This window comes from Hyperolius riggenbachi, chromosome 1 (genome assembly GCF_040937935.1).
Source record: "Hyperolius riggenbachi isolate aHypRig1 chromosome 1, aHypRig1.pri, whole genome shotgun sequence".
Lineage (NCBI taxonomy): Eukaryota > Metazoa > Chordata > Amphibia > Anura > Hyperoliidae > Hyperolius > Hyperolius riggenbachi.
Window position 1 is genome coordinate 517,427,065 of NC_090646.1, and position 24,841 is coordinate 517,451,905.

The 24,841-nt window shown below is 44.0% G+C and overlaps 1 protein-coding gene across 2 annotated transcripts; it reads right to left on the minus strand.

The window, feature by feature from the left end:
- Positions 1 to 2,441: 2,441 nt before the first annotated feature.
- Positions 2,442 to 24,841, minus strand: B3GNT4 (UDP-GlcNAc:betaGal beta-1,3-N-acetylglucosaminyltransferase 4). Of its 2 annotated transcripts, none has more exons than XM_068271611.1 (3): positions 24,265 to 24,841; positions 6,952 to 7,012; positions 2,442 to 3,866 (listed from the first exon to the last, which is right to left on the minus strand). In XM_068271611.1, exon 3 carries the CDS (start codon positions 3,839 to 3,841, stop codon positions 2,747 to 2,749), a length of 1,095 nt encoding a protein of 364 aa, XP_068127712.1. In that variant the 5' UTR covers positions 3,842 to 3,866; positions 6,952 to 7,012; positions 24,265 to 24,841; the 3' UTR covers positions 2,442 to 2,746. The 2 variants fall into 2 exon arrangements, with proteins under 2 accessions (XP_068127712.1, XP_068127713.1); XM_068271612.1 differs by lacking the exon at positions 24,265 to 24,841 and adding an exon at positions 24,163 to 24,233.

The following is a 24,841-nucleotide window of genomic DNA, read 5'->3' on the forward strand; positions in this document are numbered from 1 at the left end:
TGTCGCCCTGGACATTCTACGTCAATATATACCTCCAAATAAATCACACAATACAATTCTAACACAAGCCTGCACTGTCTGGAGGAGAGTGGGCGGCCTTCACTCCTCTACTAAGTATGACCCCCATACCCCGCTCTGGCACAACCCACAACTCTCTAAGTTCAAATCCATCCCTGACCCAGCATTCTGGGAAAGGGCTGGAATTAGGTTTCTGGGTCACATAATGAATGGACAGAACCTTGCCTCATTCAACACCCTGCTAGAATGCTACCCCACTATTACAGCTCACCATTTTAGATACCTGCAATTGAAACACGCCTTCCAGGCACAATTTAAAAAGTTATCCATATGCATAGAGCCCCACAGTATACTGCATTTAATTGAAAAAGGTCCCACCAAACACCAAATAGGAGACATTTACAAAGAACTAATAGAAAGTGGTGCTTGCGATCGCACTCTAGTGTCTAAAGAGCGTTGGCTTAGTGAGGGACTGGTCTTGGAGGATGACGATTGGGATGAGGCCTTGGAGGCAGTTAAGAGAGTCTCGGTGTGCATTAGAGACCGGGCCACCCAGTTATATATTCTACATCAGGCTTATCTTACCCAGTCTCGTGTGGTCAGGTACGATGCAAACGCCAGCAGGTTGTGTCCTAAATGTGGGTTTGATGCCCCCTCATTTTTTCACTTAATTTGGAGCTGCCCTCAAATAACCATTTTCTGGAAGCAATTCTTACATGATAAGATGGGCTCCCCAGTAACCCTTGACCCAATTTTATGTGTATTGGGGGTCATCCAAGATGAGCACGTAAAAGGGAAAGAGGCGCCCTGATGTAATAAAAGCATCTAAAATCAGCTTAAAATCGAAAAGTGATATGAGGTAGCTTACCTCAATGACGAAACCTCTGTAGTTAATACAAGGGATTTTTATTAGCACAGGCAACGCGTTTCGCGGGTCTCAGCCCGCTTCATCAGGCCAGTAAAAGTGCCAAATAGAAAAGATCATCTAGCATAGGGAGCCTCAGGTTTCGTCATTGAGGTAAGCTACCTCATATCACTTTTCGATTTTAAGCTGATTTTAGATGCTTTTATTACATCAGGGCGCCTCTTTCCCTTTTACGTGCTAAGTATACCCCCGAACACATCCTGTCCGAGGGGAGGTGGCAGACCACCAGTGGAGTCCCCACAGTGGACTCTGTCCCCTTTTTTCCACTAAGAGAGCGACCATCCTTCCGGTTCTGGCTAGGACCACCCCGAGTGGAGTCGGGTTTATTGTCTCCACCTGCTTCCTGTGGTTGGTTGCCCCAAGCAACCTCCCTTTGTGAGTAGTGCTTTTAATTTATTTTCTTTTATTGTGGTCATTGACATATTGCACTACTGGGCTCCCGTTTTTTGTCTCCTGTGACTTTTTCTACAGGGTGTTCATCCACCCCTACTACAATTGCATCCAAGATGAGGGCCTACAGCCCTGCACTAAGACATTTATTCGTGAGGCCCTATTCGCGGCGTGACAGGAGATAGCCCTACGTTGGCTGTCTCCTGTGGTGCCGCCGCTCCCCAGCTGGATTAAACGCTTAGATGATGGACTGGCCTATAAAAAACTGGTCTATACACACAGGAGCCGTACACCCCAATTCCACCTAATCTGGGACCAATGGAAAAACCGTAAATAAACCCCACCTATCTAACTTAATATGCCTAAGAGAACACTCCTTGCTAGAGGCGTGACATTTTATATCCTAAATTGTGTTTATATACCAGTACCTGTAATCTATGTGTCACGCTAAGCTGCATTTAGTTGCCCTAATGGGTTATTTCCCCCTTACTGTTCCTTGATGTCCTTTAAAACGCACCAGACCAGCCTACTTCCGCCCACTATGGTAGATTCTATAGTTATAATTGCAATTATTTCATGGTTTGACACCTTCTTTTTGAATTTACAGCAATTGGGTGTTCACAATGCGTTGTATATCTCTGAATTATGCACTGGGGTGTGTATATAATGTGTCCCTTGTGTTCTGTGGATGCAGTTTTTGCCTGTACATGTACCATATGCAAAATAAACTTCGTTTTGGTTAAAAAAAAAAAACCCAATTTAGAATCAGTCTTATGCTCAGTACACACTACAAGATTTTCAGGCAGATCAATTATTTCCAACATGTCTCCGATCTGACTTACGATCATTATCTGATCGATTTCCAATAGAAGTGAACGGAAACTGATCGGAAATAAGATTGGAGACATGTTGGAAATAAAATCGATCTGACAGTAAATCTTCCAGAAAATCTCATAATGTGTACCAGGCAAAAAGCTTGTTGGGGATGACTTATCTGATGCATCAGTCACACAATGAAACTGCTGAATGCTCCTCTAACACCTGACATGGCCACATGTTTATTTCAATTTCCCCATTATAGTCATGTGACAGCACCAATATGAGCTCATTTACATTAGTATAGATTTATTAGAAAAGATTGACACAAGATTAGAGAATTTCCAACCTGTGAAAGCCTGCGAACTCAGACTCCGGTCTCATATGGTGATCACTTTCACCATGTGGTCAGCACATGACTACATTTACAGTTCCTGTTAAAATTGTCTACATTTGATCTACATGAGCCACAATGGCTCTCTTTTGCGTAACGCTTCCACCACTTGCAATACAACAAGCTGTCATAATAGAAAATGCAATATTTGTGACTGCTTTGTTTTAAAGACACCACCTATAAAGAACAAATACATTTGAGAGCTATAATGTTTTCTTGGACTGGGCACATTGCATTCCATGGTCATTCACTAAAGTCCACATGATCCACATCTCCGTAGGGTTCAGCTTGTGTACTACCATCAACCCTCTGTACAGACATGGATCAAATGGGTTGACGGGTTTGCGGATACCAAATGTTTTAAACCCTGCATGAAACTGTGGTGTCACGTTCATTTTTTCAAGGCACATGCCAACAAAAACATCATCAATAGGAAACAATTCAGTGGCTTCAGCTGTAGCAAGAAGATTTTGAGTAGTCCTTCTGGACATGACATAGCCACCTCCGCCAGCATATAAAGGGTAGTAGCTTCCATTGTACATTTCATATGGAATGAAGTATTTCACCTTTGTGTTCCTGATAGGAATAGCTTTGCTGATCACATCTCCAACAAAAAGATCAAGTTCAGGATCCATCTCATCAAGGAACTCCAAAATATTGTATGTATTAATGAACACATCATCATCTCCCTTTAGCACAAACCTGGCGTGTGAACACCCTTGGATGAACCATCTCAAAAAATGGACTTCCTTGAGTGTGAGGTTAAAAAAATTGTCAACAAAATCCCACTGAATGATGTCATTGAACTCCCGTTGTTCATAAGATAGCAACTGGTCAAGTGACTGCCCTGGCATGATGCCTTCTGTCTTTCCGAGTAAAAACACCAGTTTAATTTTCTTGTTTTGAAATTCCTGCTTTTTGCCCCAGGTGTTCCTTATGGCAATCCGTCTGTCTATATTGATTGGAAGAGACTTTATGGCCAACAACAGGAACGTGTCTTTCTCACATTTCTTTGGTTGATACAGAGTTGAAAAGTTCCGACAGTGTTTGTATATTAGGAATAAGCGATGAGGTTCTGGGAAGGAGGAGGAAATGTTGAGAGTGGATGTATTTGGATAGCATTGGATAGGTTTTGCCTTTCGAGGGGCCCAAAAAATAGATTCTTGCTTCTGTGGTTCGGCTTTGTCAGAAGCAACAGGATCTGGAGTGGATTTAGATTCTTTGGTAAAGTAGATAAAAAGCCCAAATACAGACAAGAGCAGCGTGTACAGAAGAAGACTTCGTAGCCGTAGAAACATCTCTGTGCAGAGGTTTAGATTTGCTCTGCAAAAGACATTAGGAAAAATACACAAAGTTATGTTAAACTAAATGGAATTTAAAATCTAGTAATGTTAAAGTGGTATTGTCCCCATAAAAATCAAATTTCAACACCAACTGGTCTGAGTGTATTAAAGAGACACTGAAACGAAAAAAAATATAGGATATAATGAATTGGTTGTGTACTATGAATAATTACTAGAAGATTAGCAGCAAAGAAAATATTCTCACATTTTTATTTTCAGGTATATAGTGTTTTTTCTTACATTGTATCATTCTATAATATGTGCAGATTACACAACATTCAGCATTCAAAATGATTTTTTCAGAGCAGTCTGTGAACTAATGACCTCTCCTCTGGCAGAGCAAAAGAAAACACTTGAGATAATAAAAGTCAGAAGACAGCCCTCTCCACAACTTTGAAAGTCGTACAGCTTAATGGCTTTTTTGCATAGAGATAACAACTGGAGTTTCTGAACTCTTCCTGTACTGGAAACAATTAGACTGATATATCTGATCTTAATGTTTTATTTCTTAGCTGTACTACACATACAAATCATAATATCATAATTTTTTTTTTCGCTTCAGTGTCTCTTTAAGTGATAAAGATGCTAATCCTGCATTCAAAACTTGCAAGACTTTTTTTGCGGTTATGGTTTGGAGTTATCACATACTTTAGGAGCACTGGCCCTAGTGCCAAACAGTGCCAAAGAGTTGAATGCTGGGAGTTCTTTTTATCTATAATATATTCCTCCTCTTACATTTATTTCCCTGTCTAGCTGCTTGTCAGAAACACCCTCTGATTACTTGTGTTTACAAGCAAGGCTGAGGTGACTCAGCGATTGAATGTGTAAATAAAAAAAGTCAGTGCAGTTGTTAGCATATACCTCAGTGGGAGTGTCTGAAGACTCTGGGAGGAGGGCTGCTAATGAATACACAATGAGCAAGAGAAGGGAGGGGGGGGGGGGTAGAAGAGTCAGGGAGGATATGATGTCAGCATTAGCTTGGCAAGATGGCCACTTCCTAGAGTAGGATTTTCTGCTTTTCCTTTATAAAATATACAGGAATCATTATGTGGATAGCACAATACATCTGTTATGTAAGTAGACGTAATATTTATCTACTTATATATGTGTTTTTTGTTTCTAGATTAGTATGGGTGTCACTTGTTCTTTAATGAAGTTTAGGTTCTAGCACAAGCAAGGTGAACATCCAGTTTACTGTGGTCAACATCAGCAGGATCTACAGTATGCACTACAGTTCACAGGCCTCATTTTAACACCTACCGTTTCCATGTCATTTGACCGATTGTTGAAACTGGCCACACATTGTAAACTGATTCTGTTCTGAATAGTACAGGACAAAACAAAGATGCCAAAGCGAAACTTGAACTTCCAACAATTTACCACTTAAGTCAGTTAACGGAAATTGGACATTATGAAGAATCCATGCTGTTGTAATGATCTCACCTCCATCTGGCTCCACTAATGACACGATCTCACCTCCGCCTGGCTCCAGCAGCAGATCGGTGGCCTCTGAGGCTCAGCGTGGATGGATGTGTGGTTCTCCATATATGTTAAGCTTCCCTGCAGGTCCCGCATGGACAAACTCCATCTAGCGTTGCCGAGCACTGTGGACACTCGCCATATGCTCCCCGGCGCTCTAAACCAGGAAGTGGTTGACTGGTCCTGAATCAATCACTAGAGGCAGGCTCAGTGTTCATTGGCTGGCCTCTGTGGGGAGATCTGATTGGTGCAGGGCAGTATAAAAGTCTAGTTGGCGCAGTTGTTAGTTGCCTGTGATAGTGTTAAGTCACTAGAGCTAGCTGCTGGGCAACTCTTGCTGACAGCTACTCATTTTCTGAAACCTTGCGTAAACCTTTGCATGGTATTTGACCACTCTATTGCTTGCTGCCTGGACCAACTTGACTGTTTGACCACTCTTCTGTCTTATCCCTGTACCTGTTTGATCTTATGTGTATGACATTTTGCTTGCGGACTACAAGATTGTTCCTGATTAGGATTGAAAGTCATCTGATACATGTGTATGACCCCTGGCTTGATGACTGAGATTGTATACAATTGTGATCTGACATATGTAACTTTCCTATATCTTAGCTTTGTGGGTCCTGGTAGTAATATCACCTTAAAGGCCTTCAGTCCCTATACCTTTTGCAATAAGGTTTGGGTGTAAACCAAAGTTAGGCAAACACACTGGTCACCTGTTCAAGCAGGGACATGTCCCACAGGGTAAAGATTGCAGAAGTAGATTTGGTCATAAGGACTGATATTAAAGAGACACTGAAGCGAAAAAAAAGATGATATTATGATTTGTATGTGTAGCTTAGCTAAGAAATAAAACATTAAGATCAGATCCATCAGTGTAATTGTTTCCAGTACAGGAAGAGTTGAGAAACTCCAGTTGTTATCTCTATGCAAACAAGCCATTAAGCTCTCTGACTAAGTTAGTCGTGGAGAGGGCTGTTATCTGACTTATCTCAACTGTTCCTGGACTATTTACTTTTCCTCTGCTAGAGGAGAGTTCATTACTTCAGACTGCTCTGAAAGACTCATTTTGAATGCTGAGTGTTGTGTAATCTGCACATATTATAGAATGATGCAATGTTAGAAAAAAACACTATATACCTGAAAATAAAAGTATGAGAATATTTTCTTTGCTGCTAATCTTCTAGTAATTATTCATAGTACACAACCAATTCATTATATCATTTTTTTTTTTCGCTTCAGTGTCTCTTTAAGGCAGTGGATCTACTGATCATTACAGGTGTTTTTAGTATTTTTGTCTTAATTGTAGCATTTAAACCTTAAAAAAAAATAGAAACATGAAATGTTTTAGGATAAAGGTTTTAGGATTTATTTGATGTTTTAGGTTAGTAGAAAGACAAGGGGACCACACACTGGGCCATATCTTTCACTGAACAGGATATGGTGACAACCTTTTACTGCATCAATACATGTGAAAATCTAAACATGCCCATTGTTTGTGGATGGCAGTTTGCATCAAAAATTGGGAGTGTAAAAAAAGACAATGTTTAAAAATGCTTTTAGTTAAATTCACAGCTATCACATACCTCCTGCGCTAATATTTCATTGCTTCATCCTTGTCCTGGAGAGCATGGCAGATGTGTCTTTCTGCAGCAGAAAATAAAGTGAAATCATAGAAGGCATTGTATTGGATTACCCCTGTACACAGCATACACATTCTCAGAACACTTTGCTAATAGGAGACCAGGCTGTTTTGTATGGTGGAAAACCCCAGCATTTCTATACAGTATGTCAAACACACACAAAGCAATAGTGTTTGCCACCAAAGATGAACTATCAGCATCACCGTTTATGCACGATAGGATTATGTACTATAGTGATAGAAGAGAAAGGAAGAAAGACGGAGGAAGCGAGATAGATGATTCTTCAAGAAAAGAAATCGGGAGTAAAAACAGAAAAAGCGAATGGAAGAAAGTTCCAGTTTGCATCATGAATAGATAGTTGTGAAGTAACCCACCTCTATAAACAATCTGTTATTAGCTCTTGGGTAATTGTGCCCCTAAACTTCTTAGAGCTATATAAAACTTAACTTTTAATAAAACATTTAAGACATTAGGTACGGCCTGTATTGCCTATATGGTTCACTTAACATGTGACATAGGAGGTAAACGTATGTCATAATAGGGTGTTCTGACATATTGACCTCCTATGTCACATGGTAAGTGAACTATATAGGCAGTTTTATATAGCTCTATACAACAAGCATAAATAGTGTTTTGTGTGACACACACACACACACCTGAAAAACAAGTGTGTGTGTCCCTACCTGGCGTTTGTTTGGTGTTTTTTGTTTTTTTTACAATCAATGCTGACTACAGAGGTGTGGAAAACAGCTCAGGTCTAGCTCCCAGTAGTCAGTTGTGTTGCAGAATAATTCTAAGTGTCAACTCACTGCCCATACAATTTTATGAGCCTGTTCAAAGTGGTGCGTTGTAACTGATCGCGTTATTCTTAAGGTGCGTACACACATGCGACTATAGTCGTTTGAAACAATCGTTCCCCGATCGTTTCAAACGACGATCGTTTAAAAAAAAAAGCAGCCAACGACCATTAAGTCTAACGACGGACGAGCTAGATCGTTAAAAACGAACGATTATCTTGGCGGATTTTTTCCAACGACGATCGTTTGCAAAAGTAGTACATCGTTGGGAACGGTCGTTCGTACTAGGCTTGACATGCGCATTTCACTATTTCTCCATGGAACTTTTCATTTTTATGCGCAAGCGCAATAGTTGCTTTCTGTGATGTAATGTTCGTTCTAACGATCTGATCGTTACACACCTTTTCGAACTAACTTTACTTAGGTCGTTCTTTCATCAATTAAAAGTTTGTTCGTCGTTCACAACGAACGATCGTTGTCGCATGTGTGTACGTAGCATAACTCACTACATGCATGCTTTGTATTAAAGTCTAAGGCCTGTCTGCATTGCAGTTTACAGTCATTACAATGCATGCATTATACAACTGACCACTGAACATAGGCTTAAAGTCTTAATCAACCTATATGTCTGCTTACTGTCTGCAGTATATTTATAGTTTGACTGATTCGAGAATATATTTATGCAGAGATTGGGGCATGATGGGAATTTATTATTTGCCATGTCTAGCTAGTATTAATCAGCACATGACCACCATAAGATTGCTGGTTGTAATGGACCAAGCATAAAAATACTTGTTTCTGTGTACGTTTTCTGCACAGGAAATGGAAACAATGTTTTCCCTCTGCTTACATCTCGTCACACCTGGGTAATGTCCCGCCCACTTTACCCCATTAGGACCTTTGATATTATAAATTTACCTGCCTGTCCCGCCCCCCCCAGTCTTTTTGTCCTCGCTTCACCTTGCCCCTGGGACCTCCGTGCTGTGCTGCCTTTTTTTTAAAGGTATGGAGTTTTTTCATTTTTACACCCCTACCGCTGTTTCCTGCAGCGCTTCCACTGGGTGCCTCTGCCAGTGATGCCCGATTAGGCTATAAAGTGGCCAAAAGGGTACCCCCGTGTCTGCTGGTCTGTGGGGGGCTGCTATCTGCAAAGGTCGATAGGTATAAATTGCCTCTATGGCCGCAGCATGCACATAAAAGTTAAATGCTAAACGCATTTACCTAGCGTTGGGAACGCTGCGCTACAGTGTCTTTCTTTCTTCTTCCTCCTTCTTTGCTGGACGCGCGCGCATGTGGGGAGTTAGCGTGCGTTCCACCCGAAGTGTCGGCTCGGCGTTAGGATCCGGCTGAGAGCATGTTTCCGGGTGGTGACGTCACCGCTGTGTGTGGGGAAGCCAATGACGGTGCAGCGCTGCCGTTCTCAGCCGATCTCAGCGTGAGGAACCGGCTGAGAGGGCAGGCATAATTAGAGGGCGGTCTTCTGTACCTCCCAGGTTAAAACTCCAGCGTTTCCCTCCAGATCTTGCTGACTGTCACAGGAGAGAGATGGAGGAGGGGAGCGCTGCTGATGCGGATAGTCAGCCTGCGGGCTGTAAGTAAACTTTGTATACAGTTTCTTCTGGGAATGTTTCAATTGGGAATGGTTTCTTACTCCCATCTTTTTCTTCCTTACAGCTGATTTGGCTGTTCCTATGGACACTGTGGCCGCACCTAAACCAGACCAGCGTCGGGCCGACAGGTAGGGGTGGTGCAGGTAGGTTCTTGCCCGCAACTACAGAGCGCAATCTGATCACAGCCTCGTTTTTTTTTTTTTTTCTAGTCCTAGGAAACGCGATAAGAAGAGTTCAAGGTCGAGGTCAAGATCCCGGTCTAAAAGGCGAAGTTCATCACGAAGACGCCATCGTTCCAGAAGCAAGTCACCTAGAAGGCATAGCTCAAGAGCAAGGCGTGATAGAGGCTGTTGGGCATGTGGATCAGAGACTCTTCCCGGGAAAAAAGTTTGCAGGGCATGCTTTAACGACCTGGCGGCTGAAAAACAGCAAGCACCAATTGAGGTGGCAGAACTTATTAAGCAGGCCGTTCAAGACTCAATGAAGAGCTATATTGCGTCCCTGCCTAGCCAGTCGTCTACCTCGGGTGAAAACTTGCAACCCTCTGCTGGAGAAGAAACGGATCAGGTAGCAGTAGGGTTTGATTTTGCGCTAGTGGAACCATTTGTCCGCGCAGTCCGCGAAGCACTGGAATGGGAAGACCTCGAGGAGGAAAAAGATTCCGATACTAAAAAACATAAACAGTACTATACTCACTTGACTAAGAAGTTCACTCCGTTACCACTTATGGAAGAGATTGCGGACGTTATGAAGGATGAGTGGACCAAACTGGATAAAAGACCGCCGTTACACAACCGGTTAGCCAAGCTGTACCCGATGCATGAGGCCGACTGCAAGAAATTAGATAACCCTCCTATTGTAGATGCATCGGTAATGCGGTTAGCTCGCCCAGTCACACTTCCAAGAGAGAACGCTGTAACCTTTACGGACGTAATGGAACGTAGAATGGACAATGAACTAAAAAGAATTTACACTAGTTCAGGGGGAGCGGCTAGACCAGGTATAGCATTGACCTCGGTGGCGAAGGCCCTTAGAGTCTGGACTGAAAACATAGAAGAAGCGATCAAGGCCGATATGGAAAAGGAATCAATCTTGTCAGCACTAGAAGACTTAAAACTGTCTGCGGATTATATAGGTGAGGCCGCTGTAGATGTCGTCAGATGCTCTGCAAGATCCATGGCATCCTCTGTGATAACCAAACGAGCTTTGTGGCTCAAAGCATGGGTGGCCGATCCTTCTTCAAGACAAGATTGGTGCAAAATCCCGTACGACGGTGAGCACCTTTTCGGACAAGAAATGGATACAGCTATTATGAGAGTTACGGGGGGTAAATCAGGGTTGATTCCCCAGGATAGACGAGCAAGAAAGCCTAACATTCAACAAACCAATAGGTTTCAGCAACAAAGATTTAGATCAGCAAAGAATTACAGACCTGGAAGAGAATTTCGAAGAAATTGGCAGAGCTCCCAATCTAGCCTGCAGAGGATGACCAGGCAGAAGGCCACACCATCCACGTCGTCACAGCAAAAATCTTTTTGACGCTTTACCCGCTCAGATCTGCCCGGTCGGAGGCAGACTTTCTCAGTTCCAGCAGATCTGGGCGAAGGAAATAGACAATCAATGGGTGATAAAAACCATAAGCCAGGGCCACCGTTGGAGATTTTCCAGGAAACCACCGCACAGGAAATTCGTGCCGACACGGATTCCTACATCAGGAGACAGAGTACGGATTCTGGAGGAATATTTACAAACGCTACTTCTAAAGAGAGCAATTACACAGGTTCCAGAACACCAGAGGGGAGAAGGACTGTATTCCTCGCTGTTCTTCGTAACAAAGAAAACGGGAGATCTGAGACCTGTGATGGATCTACGCTATCTAAACAAACATATAGAGTTGGGAAGGTTCAAGATGGAATCTCTTCAAACCATCGCGCAATCAGTCAGAGTATCCGATTGGATGCTTTCACTGGATTTAGAAGACGCGTATCTACATATACCAATACACCGAGACTTCCAGAAGTACATCAGATTTGCAATTGCAGAAAATCATTATCAGTTTACATGCCTACCTTTCGGCATTTGTACAGCCCCCCGCACTTTCACCAAAGTGCTTCTGTCAGTGATAGCTCTACTTCGGATTCAGGGTCTGAGAATCTTCCAGTATTTGGACGATCTGTTGCTACTGTCTCAAGATCTCAACGAAATACTTCAACACAGACAGATACTCATAGACTCATTAGTTCGATTCGGTTGGAAAATAAATTACAACAAGAGCAGACTGGAACCTACACAAGCTATGGTATTTCTGGGGGCGTTGTTCAACACCACAGAGAATTCTCTCAGTCTCCCGCCAGAAAAAATGAAACAATTGATCGCGAAAGTCAGACTGACCCGGTCACTATCAACACTCTCAGCATCTCAATGTCTAAGTCTAATAGGCACATTGACATCGTCAATACCCATGATTCGTTGGGCACTCTGGCACACCCGGCCATTTCAATGGGGCTTCCTACAACAGTGGGACAAGAGGAACCTATCCCAACGGGTCAGACTAACACCATTAATGTCAAACAGTCTACAATGGTGGGAAGACAGTGTGCACCTGTCCAAGTATCACTTAATCCAGCACATGTTACCGATCACGATTACATCGGATGCCAGCCTAACGGGTTGGGGGGCACACTGCGATCGATACACAGCGCAGGGTCGATGGGAGGAAGATCTCAGACACATCCCTGCGAATGTCCTGGAGATAAGAGCAGCTTACAAGGCCCTTACTCATTTCCATCACCTAATCCGAGGAAAAACAGTACTACTGCGCATGGACAACCAAACTGCGGTGGCTTACCTCAGACGTCAAGGGGGCACTCGGAGCTTACAACTGCTGCAGGAGACGGCAGCAATATTCCACTTCGCGGAGGAGAATCTATGGGATCTCAAAGCGATCTACATTCCGGGTCATCTCAATACAACAGCGGACTACCTGAGCAGACATACGATCGACCACAAAGAATGGAGTCTGTCGACGGAGGTGTTCAGGTGGATGTGCGACCAACTGGGGACTCCAGAGATCGACCTCATGGCCACTCCACACAACACCAAGTGCGCAAAGTTCATGTCCAGATTCCATTGCAGAGGAGCTGTGGCGACGGACGCGATTTCTGCCCCATGGAACTTTCACACAGGGTATATCTTTCCGCCAACAGCCATGATACACCAAGTGCTATCGAGGTTACTCAGAGAGTCGGTGACGATTCTAGCGATCATTCCTTTCTGGCCCAGGAGGCCCTGGTTCCCCCTGTTGTGGGAAATGAAGTTGAGATCTCCACTTCCCTTACCGGACAGCCTAGACCTGCTACACCAGGGGGCTGTACATCATCCAAACCCTCAGAGATTACGGTTGAATGCATGGAAGTTGAAGGGAAAAGGCTGAGAGAGGTTGGTTGTTCGGAAGAAGTCATTGACACCATGCTGAAATCAAGAAAACCTACGACCAACGCCACTTACCAGAGGATTTGGAACAGATTTGCAGACTTTTCAACAGTAAACAGCTTTAATTATATGGAACCGGAACCTCAACATATTCTGGATTTCTTACAGAAGGGTCTAACGATGGGATTAGCCTTTCACACTCTGAAAGTTCAGATTTCTGCACTATCGGCACTGACCGGAACAGCTTGGGCACATCACGCTCTGCTTAAAAGATTCATGAGGGGAGCGTTCAATGTCAACCCACCTAAAAAGAACATGTTTCCAAAGTGGGATCTACCCCTTGTGCTAGATGTATTCTCCAGAGAGCCATTTCATCCTATACAATCCTGTTCCATATGGAATAAAACGTTAAAGACGTTATTCCTGGTGGCCATAGCCTCAGCCAGAAGGATCTCTGAACTGCAGGCTCTAGGCTGCAAGGAGCCCTACCTAACAATGTTTACGGACAGAGTGGTGCTTAGACCAGTAGAACAGTTCTTACCAAAGGTGAACTCAGACTACCATCTAAATCAAGATTGGACTCTACCGGCCTTCTATCAGGAGCATACACAGCTGAAGCATCCGTTAGATGTAGTGGAATCGCTAAAAGACTATTTAGCCTCTACAGAGCAATTTAGAGAAACGGACAGGTTATGGGTGATTCCTAATGGCTACAGAAAGGGGCAACCTGCCTCAAAGCGAACTTTGGCCTCTTGGCTAGTCAAGTCTATTCAGTTGGCCTATAGAACACTTGACTTAGTACCACCGGAACAGATCCGTGCCCATTCCACTAGAAGTATATCCACCTCTTGGGCGGCCTGCAACAAAGTTCCGGCAGAAAAGATTTGCCAGGCCGCCAATTGGACTACTATGCATACTTTTATGAAACATTATAAAGTAGATATGACTGCACAATCTGCTCTTTTGTTTGGAAAAACGGTGTTGTCAGCACATGTATCATAATCAAGTAAAGTTTGGTTTATTGCACAGCATTATGTCTCCCTCCCTTCTGTTTTCCTAGTTAGTTCCCAGGTGTGACGAGATGTAAGCAGAGGGAATACGGAAAATTGATACTTACCTGACGGTAATTTTCCTTTCCCGCTGCTTACATATCGTCACACCGGACCCTCCCTTCTGTGGGCTTCGGTGAACCGAGGTTACATAGACTGGGGGGGGCGGGACAGGCAGGTAAATTTATAATATCAAAGGTCCTAATGGGGTAAAGTGGGCGGGACATTACCCAGGTGTGACGATATGTAAGCAGCGGGAAAGGAAAATTACCGTCAGGTAAGTATCAATTTTCCGTAATTCAGTGGGCTTGTGCATACTTTAATGTGTTTTCCCATGTATTTTCTGTGGGAAAAAAAAAAAAAAAAACAGGCAGGTTTTCCCAGATAGAGACACACATGGGGCCATACGCAATTCACTTTTTCACCTGATATTTTCACAAATTGTAAATAAAATGCTTTTCAAACCACCAACATGCAAACAATTATGCAAAATAATTTTGACAGTACTTTTTCACCTACTTTTTGGTACTTTGCAAAGTGCTAAAAAAACAGTGGTTTAAATTGAAGATGAAAAATTATCTCCTAGGAGAAAACTCAGGAAGAAAAGTGACTTGCATATATGGCCCATGTTGTGTAGAAAACGCATGCAAAAAAAAAAAAAAAAAAAAAAAAAAGCACACACAAAAAACAAAGACAAGTGTGCTCAAAGCTGAATGTGGAGAACAAGTTAGTAGAGGACAAGCATACTGTGCTATAGGTCAGGGCTTTTTAACCCTGTCCTCAAGACCCACCAACAGTGCATGTTTTGTGGAAATCCAGGGGCAGTTAATCATCTCTGCTGAGACACTAATTACCTCACCTGTGCATGTTTGTGGTTTTCTGCAATACATGTACTGTTGGTTGTACTTAAGGACAGGGTTGAAAAGCCCTGCTATAGGGGACGATGGACAGACATTCCCGAAAACCGGGGTACACCCAAGCTTCTGGAAAGGTACACTTAGGGCACTGATAAATAGTGCCAAGTGGACCCTTAATAGCTTTATCTCAACCTATACAAGCATGATGGACAATAAAAAAATAGGGTACTTATCCGTTAGCCAGGCGCATCCTCTAGGTGGCGACAAAACTCCACCAGGGTTACATCTTTCCCTACTATCCATGTCGCCCTGGAGGGGGAATAGTAATTAGCACCACCTGCCGGATGCGCCCGGCTAACGGATAAGTACCAAAAATAGTTTGCTCCATATTTTAAGTCAACCCATTTCTCATTCAAATTTTAACAGGTTGCCAAGGGAGATATTAGAGTGAAAAATACTAGGTCAGCATTTGGCTAATTCTTTTGGGATATTAGAAAGACATTAAACCAGACAAAAACTTCTTGATAAATAACAGTTATTAAAACTGCTGCCCTTGATAAACTGTATCTTGACCCTTTTGTCTGCGTCACATAATTCTACAGGCAGAACAAACACACATGCACTGTGATTCCAGGAAAGGGCCAAAGCAGAATGTTGTAGTGAAATCTCTGTGCCTACAGACTAATGGTGTGTACACACTTGAAAGATAAATGAAAGATATCAGACCAATTTTACCCCATTCCATGTAGTATGAGAGCCATACCTACACAGTCTTTTCTATGGAGCTGAACTTCCCATCAGAAAAAACGTTTTGCAAGATGCTGTACACATTCAAGATCAGTATCTTGAAAGATCTGTTCCTGCAAAATGCATTCATAGTCTATGATATCTGCAGATCTTCATACACACTTTGTTTAACAGACTTCATCTGCATATCTGACAATCATCTGCAGATCTAAAAAGCCATTCCGGTGGATCTGATCTGCAGATGAATGTCTGTTAAACAAGGTGTGTATGAGGATCTGCAGATATCAGACTATGAATGCATTTTGCAGGAATGGATCTTTTGCAGATACTGCTCTGTTGCATGTGTACAGCATCTGTGTGTGCAGCATCTTGCAAAGAGTTTTTATCTGATGGTGAGTTCAGTTCCATAGAATAGACTGTGTAGAGTATGGCTCTCATACTACATGGAAGGTGGTAAAATTGGTCTAAGATCTTTCATTTATCTTTCAAGTGTGTACACACCATAAGTAACTGCATGGCTACAAGACTGTGCTTGCTGCTTTTCTGGATGAAAGATCCATCCATACACAGTAACAAGCTTTCTCCATCGATACAGGCTATAGCCACTATACCGACAACATAAGCATGAAAAAGGTCAAAGCTATGCTTCCAGATAAAAAAAAAAAAAAAAAAAAAAGAAGAAGAAGAAGAAGGATTGCCAAAAATTCCCACAGAATCAATCACTTGCTAAATCTGCTCATTATCCTCTGACGATAACATAACTGAATGATACACATCTGATTATTTTCACAATTTACACAATCTTTGTTCAGGCACAGTTGTAAATTGGAGGAGTTCTGCTGGTAGAAGGAAGGGTTGGAGGAGGGAATCAGAGGAGCAACGCCAACACAGATTGGCAATGCAAGCAAAGCACTGCACTGCAACAAAGCTGGTGGGGAGATCAGCAGATTTCTGCTAAAAATCACATGTAAAAATGGAATGGTGCATGCTGGACTAGTGCTGAATCTGATGAAGTCATGCAGTGATTTTCTTTTTACCGGTATCTAATTTAAATAACTTTTTTTTTTTTTTTTTTTTTTTTTTTAAACAATACAATCTGCCAGATCAGCAATTTTATTTGATTTACACAAGCTGTGTAAAATAGTACTAGTTATGTAGTTGTATGGAACATGCTAAACTGTCAGGAGAAGCAATAGCAAAAAATTAATGACTGTCTTCTCTCCCAAGAACTTACAGTTTATTATCACATTGATAATTATAAAGAAAGAGGTGACCTGTTAAACCTATGCTGGCAGCAAATTACAGGCTTCCCAGTACAATATGACCGGCACTGTGACCTGTGCTGACAGCAAATTATAGGTTTCCCAGTACAGTATGACTGGCACTGTGACCTGTGCTGGCAGCAAATTATAGGTTTCCCAGTACAGTATGACTGGCACTGTGACCTGTGCTGGCAGCAAATTATAGCTTTCCCAGTACAGTATGACCGGCACTGTGACCTGTGCTGACAGCAAATATAGGTTTCCCAGTACAGTATGACTGGCACTGTGACCTGTGCTGGCAGCAAATTACAGGCATCCCAGTACAATATGACCAGCACTGTGACCTGTGCTGGCAGCAAATTACAGGCTTCCCAGTACAATATGACCGGCACTGTGACCTGTGCAGACAGCAAATTACAGGCATCCCAGTACAATATGACCAGCACTGTGACCTGTGCTGGCAGCAAATTACAGGCTTCCCAGTACAATATGACCGGCACTGTGACCTGTGCCGACAGCAAATTACATGCATCCCAGTACAATATGACCGGCACTGTGACCTGTGCTGGCAGCAAATTACAGGCTTCCCAGTACAATATGACCGGCACTGTGACCTGTGCAGACAGCAAATTACAGGCATCCCAGTACAATATGACCAGCACTGTGACCTGTGCTGGCAGCAAATTACAGGCTTCCCAGTACAATATGACCGGCACTGTGACCTGTGCAGACAGCAAATTACAGGCATCCCAGTACAATATGACCAGCACTGTGACCTGTGCTGGCAGCAAATTACAGGCTTCCCAGTACAAAAGACCGGCACTGTGACCTGTGCAGACAGCAAATTACAGGCATCCCAGTACAATATGACCGGCACTGTGACCTGTGCAGACAGCAAATTACAGGCATCCCAGTACAATATGACCGGCACTGTGACCTGTGCAGACAGCAAATTACAGGCATCCCAGTACAATATGACCGGCACTGTGACCTGTGCTGGCAGCAAATTACAGGCTTCCCAGTACAATATGACCGGCACTGTGACCTGTGCCGACAGCAAATTACAGGCTTCCCAGTACAATATGACCGGCACTGTGACCTGTGCAGACAGCAAATTACAGGCATCCCAGTACAATATGACCAGCACTGTGACCTGTGCTGGCAGCAAATTACAGGCTTCCCAGTACAGTATGACCGGCACTGTGACCTGTGCAGACAGCAAATTACAGGCATCCCAGTACAATATGACCGGCACTGTGACCTGTGCCGACAGCAAATTACAGGCATCCCAGTACAATATGACCGGCACTGTGACCTGTGCCGACAGCAAATTACAGGCTTCCCAGTATAATATGACTGGCACTGTGACCTGTGCCGACAGCAAATTACAGGCTTCCCAGTATAATATGACTGGCACTGTGACCTGTGCCGACAGCAAATTACAGGCTTCCCAGTACAATATGACCGGCACTGTGACCTGTGCCGACAGCAAATTACAGGCTTCCCAGTATAATATGACTGGCACTGTGACCTGTGCCGACAGCAAATTACAGGCTTCCCAGTACAATATGACCGGCACTGTGACCTGTGCAGACAGCAAATTACAGGCATCCCAGTACAATATGACCGGCACTGTGACCTGTGCTGGCAGCAAATTACAGGCTTCCCAGTACAATATGACCGGCACTGTGACCTGTGCAGACAGCAAATTACAGGCATCCCAGTACAATATGACCGGCACTGTGACCTGTGCAGACAGCAAATTACAGGCATCCCAGTACAATATGACCGGCACTGTGACCTGTGCTGGCAGCAAGTTACAGGCTTCCCAGTACAGTATGACTGGCACTGTGACCTGTGCTGGCAGCAAATTACAGGCTTCCCAGTATAATATGACCGGCACTGTGACCTGTGCTGACAGCAAATTATAGGTTTCCCAGTACAGTATGACTGGCACTGTGACCTGTGCTGACAGCAAATTATAGGTTTCCCAGTACAGTATGACTGGCACTGTGACCTGTGCCGACAGCAAATTACAGGCATCCCAGTATAATATGACCGGCACTGTGACCTGTGCAGACAGCAAATTACAGGCATCCCAGTACAATATGACCGGCACTGTGACCTGTGCTGACAGCAAATTATACGTTTCCCAGTACAGTATGACTGGCACTGTGACCTGTGCTGGCAGCAAATTACAGGCTTCCCAGTATAATATGACCGGCACTGTGACCTGTGCTGACAGCAAATTACAGGCTTCCCAGTACAATATGACCGGCACTGTGACCTGTGCTGACAGCAAATTATAGGATTCCCAGTACAGTATGACTGGCACTGTGACCTGTGCTGACAGCAAATTATAGGTTTCCCAGTACAGTATGACTGGCACTGTGACCTGTGCCGACAGCAAATTACAGGCATCCCAGTATAATATGACCGGCACTGTGACCTGTGCAGACAGCAAATTACAGGCATCCCAGTACAATATGACCGGCACTGTGACCTGTGCTGACAGCAAATTATAGGTTTCCCAGTACAGTATGACTGGCACTGTGACCTGTGCTGGCAGCAAATTACAGGCTTCCCAGTATAATATGACCGGCACTGTGACCTGTGCTGACAGCAAATTACAGGCTTCCCAGTACAATATGACCGGCACTGTGACCTGTGCTGACAGCAAATTATAGGATTCCCAGTACAGTATGACTGGCACTGTGACCTGTGCTGACAGCAAATTATAGGTTTCCCAGTACAGTATGACTGGCACTGTGACCTGTGCTGGCAGCAAATTATAGGTTTCCCAGTACAGTATGACTGGCACTGTGACCTGTGCTGGCAGCAAATTATAGCTTTCCCAGTACAGTATGACTGGCACTGTGACCTGTGCTGGCAGCAAATTATAGCTTTCCCAGTACAGTATGACCGGCACTGTGACCTGTGCTGACAGCAAATATAGGTTTCCCAGTACAGTATGACTGGCACTGTGACCTGTGCTGGCAGCAAATTACAGGCATCCCAGTATAATATGACCGGCACTGTGACCTGTGCTGACAGCAAATTATAGGTTTCCCAGTACAATATGACCGGCACTGTGACCTGTGCTGGCAGCAAATTACAGGCTTCCCAGTACAGTATGACCGGTACTGTGACCTGTGCTGACAGAAAATTACAGGCTTCCCAGTACAGTATGACTGGCACTGTGACCTGTGCTGGCAGCAAATTCAGTTAATTTGACAGCATTCATTCTGATACATGGTACCACTCCCATTTAATTACCAGGTTACATCTGTAGTTTACACTTCACGACTGCTTACATATAGAAAAATATACCTTCTCGTGACTGTTTAACTTACTTTTATTCCCCTGTGTCCAATCAGCTGAATGTATTGTATAGCTGGAGGCAAAATCTAGATATTCACAGTGTAGCTCAACTGTCTCCTGGGTTCTTATTAGTACAAATATAGCAATGGGTGACATACTATACCATGATGCTCAAGGAAGCATCCACAGCCCACGATGTATATAGTGTGCGTGCGTCTGTGAAAGCGTATGTGTATGTCAGTAATTTTAGTTCTCCATGCAGTAACCGCCTTTGTGAATGGACAAAGAATTTTCAGTTAACGGTTTTACAGCATGCAAAAATGCTTTGTGAATGGAGTTCATTTTTGTTACCTTTTAAACCTTGCAAATTGCCTTGCTGCCCTGTGAATCCACTGCTTCTAAAGGTGCCAATACTGCTATCGTTTAAAGTGGACCTGAACTCTTGCACAGGACAGAAGGAAAACAGAGAAATGCACCCTATATTTATTTGAAGAGTTTAGTCTGATTAATTCCCCCTCATTTGTGTCTAATCACAAGTTGTAATCTGATCTCCTCCCCCCCCCCCCCCCCCCCCCCATGTCTCATGATAAGGCCATTTGAAAGCACAGGAGGTTGACAATAGGTCTGTTGCGTGTGGTCCGGTATTAGTCATGGAGAGAATCCGAAGACATAACAGTAAAAGTTGTTTAGGTGATACCTTGAAAGCTTGCAAAGGAATCTTGTACAGTTAGTCATTAAATGTATCACCTTAACAACTTTTGTTGTTATGTCTTGGAATAGGTCTGCTTCCATGAATCAGGAAGTAGAAACTGTGCAGATTTATTTTAGTATCAGCTGTAACAAAGAAATGTTTTTGTTTAAAGGTTATTATGCTGTTGCGTATCATTTAGAGCAAAGAGGAAGTTCTGAGTTCAGGTCTGCTTTAAAAGGAAATAAATATGGCAGCCTTCAGGTATCCTTTAAGTAAGGGCCCAATCCCGAAATACTTATACTATCCAGAACATCCTGCAGCATCACAGAAAACAGGTGGGGCTGCCTGCAAAACTTGCTGATGTAATTCTCTCACTATGCTTCCTAGTTGTTAACACCTCAATGTAAGCAGTACCATTACAATATATATATTTATATTATTTTTTTAGTTGATTTTACTCTGGTACAAATGTACATTTTTTATGTATCCATTTTAAATGTATGGCTGTAGTTGTCTTTTAAAGAGTACCTCCAGCGTGTGTAATCAATTTACTGTGTACCTTATCTCAAGATAGGGTACAATCTACTATTAAAAATACATTTACTCACACTCCCCCTTAAAGAGACTCTGAAGCAAGAATAAATCTCGCTTCAGAGCTCATAGTTAGCAGGGGCATGTGTGCCCCTGCTAAACCGCCGATATCCCACGGCTAAACGGGGGTCCCTTCACCCCCAAACCCACCCCCGCAAACCTTGGTCGTAGACTTGGTCGTAAATCTTCGTTTCCTGGAGGCAGGGCTAACGGCTGCCGCCCTGCCTCTAGTCGCGTCCATCAGACGCGCATCGCCGCCTCTCCCCCGCCCCTCTCAGTGAAGGAAGACAGAGGGGCGGGGGAGAGGCGGAGATACGTGTCTGACAGACGCGCGTGGGGCAGGGCTGTGGCGGTTAGCCCTGCCCCAATGCGGAAGCGCTCCCCCGCTGTACGGAGGGGATTTGGGGGTGAAGGGACCCCCGTTAAGCCGCGAGATATCTGCGTTTTAGCAGGACAGCAGCGTGGGAGCGCCCCGAGCCTTCTGGCCCAGTCGTCCCTCAGCTCTCTTCAGTGTCTTTTGGCACTCCCTGCACATGCGCATTAGCGCATAACACAGGACACACACAAGTAGTGAGGGATGGGATGCAGAGACACTTGCATTATAGGATGTACTGTTCATCTGTTTGGCTAATTAGAGGAGACCGCTACATTGCTAGTGAGTCAAGCACCTGCATTGCATTAGTACTTAAATATTGCTAGTGGCATCCTTGCTTATGCTGGCTATACAGCAGGGGTCTCAAACTCAATTTACCTGGGGGCCGCAGGAGGCAAAGTCAGGATGAGGCTGGGCCGCATAAGGAATTTCACAATCGCGGCGCATCGCCGCCTCTGCCCGCCCCTCTCACTCTTCCTTCACAGAGAGGGGCAGGGAGAGGCAGCGATCCGTGCGGCGATTGACGTCAGCAGGGGCGGAGCTGAAGCTGAAAGCTCTGCCCCTTCCTGAATGGAAACTTATCAGTTCTATCACCTTGTCCAATCAATCTTCAGAGGCTTTCAGCAGAAATCTAACCTGGTACAACACTATGCACTGTCAGTCCCTGACCACTCCTCCACCTGCTTTCTTCACAGACATTCTGCAAAATGCCCAATCAATGACCAGCCCAAAAAAACGATACAAAGTTAATCAGTTGAGGACAACAAGATCATGGGAACCCAAGTGAACACACATTGATTTTTACCAGCAGATTTGATCATTTTGATGCATCGATCATAATTTTCACAGCGATAATCAATCGAAATTCCAATCATACCACACTGCAAGTTTAAATTGATTGGACACAACAGAGGAATGGTGGTAGATCGAAGGCCCATAGCACTGCACTGTATAGAACAATGCAACGATGCATGCATGTTCAATAGGCTTTCAATAGACTTCATGGTGAAATCTATTCAAGATCTGTGTGCAGTGTTATGCTGGGAATACATGATGAAATTTTTCAGCAGATTTACTGTCCGATCGATTCTCAGATCATTTTCTAATCGATTTCCATTCACTTTTATGAGAAATGGATCAGAAAAAACGAACGAAAATAAGATAGGACCTGTTGAAAATTATCTATCGAACCATCTATCTGCCCAAAAGATCTCTAGGTGTATTCTCAGCATTAGGGCTGGAACCCACTAGAGTGATTTTTTGAGCGTTTAGGGAGCGTGATAAATCGCTAGCGATTTCCCTAAATGGTCTGCCAATGTAAATGGATGGTGCAAATTCCACAGAAGCGATTGCGATTAGCAAAATTGCAAACGCAGGACATGCAGCATTTTGTTAGCGTTTGCGCTTCAATGTAAAGTATATAATCGCTGGCGTAATCGCTCATCAAAACCTGCACGGAGCGATTTTGCTGGCGTTTTAAAGTTACTGTACACTGGAACAAAATTAAAATTAATTGAAAGGACCAAAATGATTACACTATTTAAAATTGCTCATGAAATCGCTTGCAAACTGCTCATACAAAACGCTAGTGATTGCGATTAGTGATAGGGTTTTGTAGTGGGTTCCAGGCCTCAGGGATGGTTTGAACCCTCTCAAGTCAGAGAGGGATTGATCTGTTTGCTACAGTGGGTGGCGATCTAAACGTGTATGGCCACCTTAGCCTTACACCACACTCCTAATGCCTGGTACACACCATGCAATTTCCCGTAAGATAGACAAGTCGAATACATGATTTCCTTTTTTCAGCAAAAGAACAAAGAGGCGTGCACCTTCCGTCCTCTGGTTTATTTCCAACATTGTGACATAATTGCATTGAGGTGTATCTGAAGTACTCCACAGAAAAAACTGTAACAGACAAAGTGCAAGGTGTATCTTACGTATCCTAGGTGGGTCGACTTAGTGGAGGTGGGTGGTGGGCATTAGGGTGGCTTGGCGACGGCCGTTTCGCGTCTCCTGACGCTTGGTCACGCTGCGTACCTGCGAAGGTGCACGCCTCTTTGTTCTTTTGCTGAAAATTGTATGAACTTTCTTCCTGCCTGCGTATGCGGAGCACACGTCCATTGACAAGAGGTATAGAGTGCAAGCAGTGGGTCCACTTTAAATAGCCGAGTTACAACCATCAAGGATAGCTTGCGCAGTTATGAGATGTGCCACACATTTTTTCCTTTCTTTGATTGAATACATTATTTCCAACAGGTCCGGTCATTTTTCTGATCAATTTTGTATACAAGTGATCACAATATCGATCAGAAAGGTCAGAAATAATCGATTCAACCTGTCTATCTGATGGGAAATTGCAAGGTGTGTACCAGGCATTAGTAACATCTGTAGTCATTTCCTATAAACCAAAATGTACATACTTACATTTCTATATAGACATAGTGCAATGCGATTATAATAAAATCCCATACAGACAGCTGCAGAGGAAGGGTGCCCCAGCAGCACACAGATGAAGTCACCTCTCACCTAGGCAGTAATAGTAGACATTGCTGGTCCGGCGTGGCCTCTGTTGTTGTCGGTCAATAAGCAGCCGGTACCGCCAGCTGCAGCGCTGAACTCCCCGGTGCCCCCACTAATAAGTGACCAAGCAGTTCAGTGACCCGGGCGGCGCCCGTCCTCCCGAGCTGCTGTAAGGTGACCCTTGCGCCTGACATAGGGCTGAGCGGCCGCTGTCTGCACGCTGTGTGTTACATGGAGCCCATAGGAAGCTGCAGCAATGAGGGGGGTGTGAGCACAGCTCCCCTGCTTCATGCACAGCGGCTGGAGTCCGGGCTGCTCTGTGTGCTGCTGCTGCTGGATGCCCCGGGGACGCACAGAGCTGCAGGCAGGAGAAGGCACTTTATTATAATCTCTCTGTTGCTGAGAGGCATATTATGAGAGCTGTTATTAACCCGTTACTCCTCTGCAGCGGGCGGGCCAGCTCATTATGCAGCGATATTGCGGGGCAGTGTGTCACTGTCACACAAGTGTTCTAGTACGGGCTGTCTATTAACCCTTGGACCGTCTCTTCTGCTAAGGCTTTGCCTCCATTCACAAAGGAAAA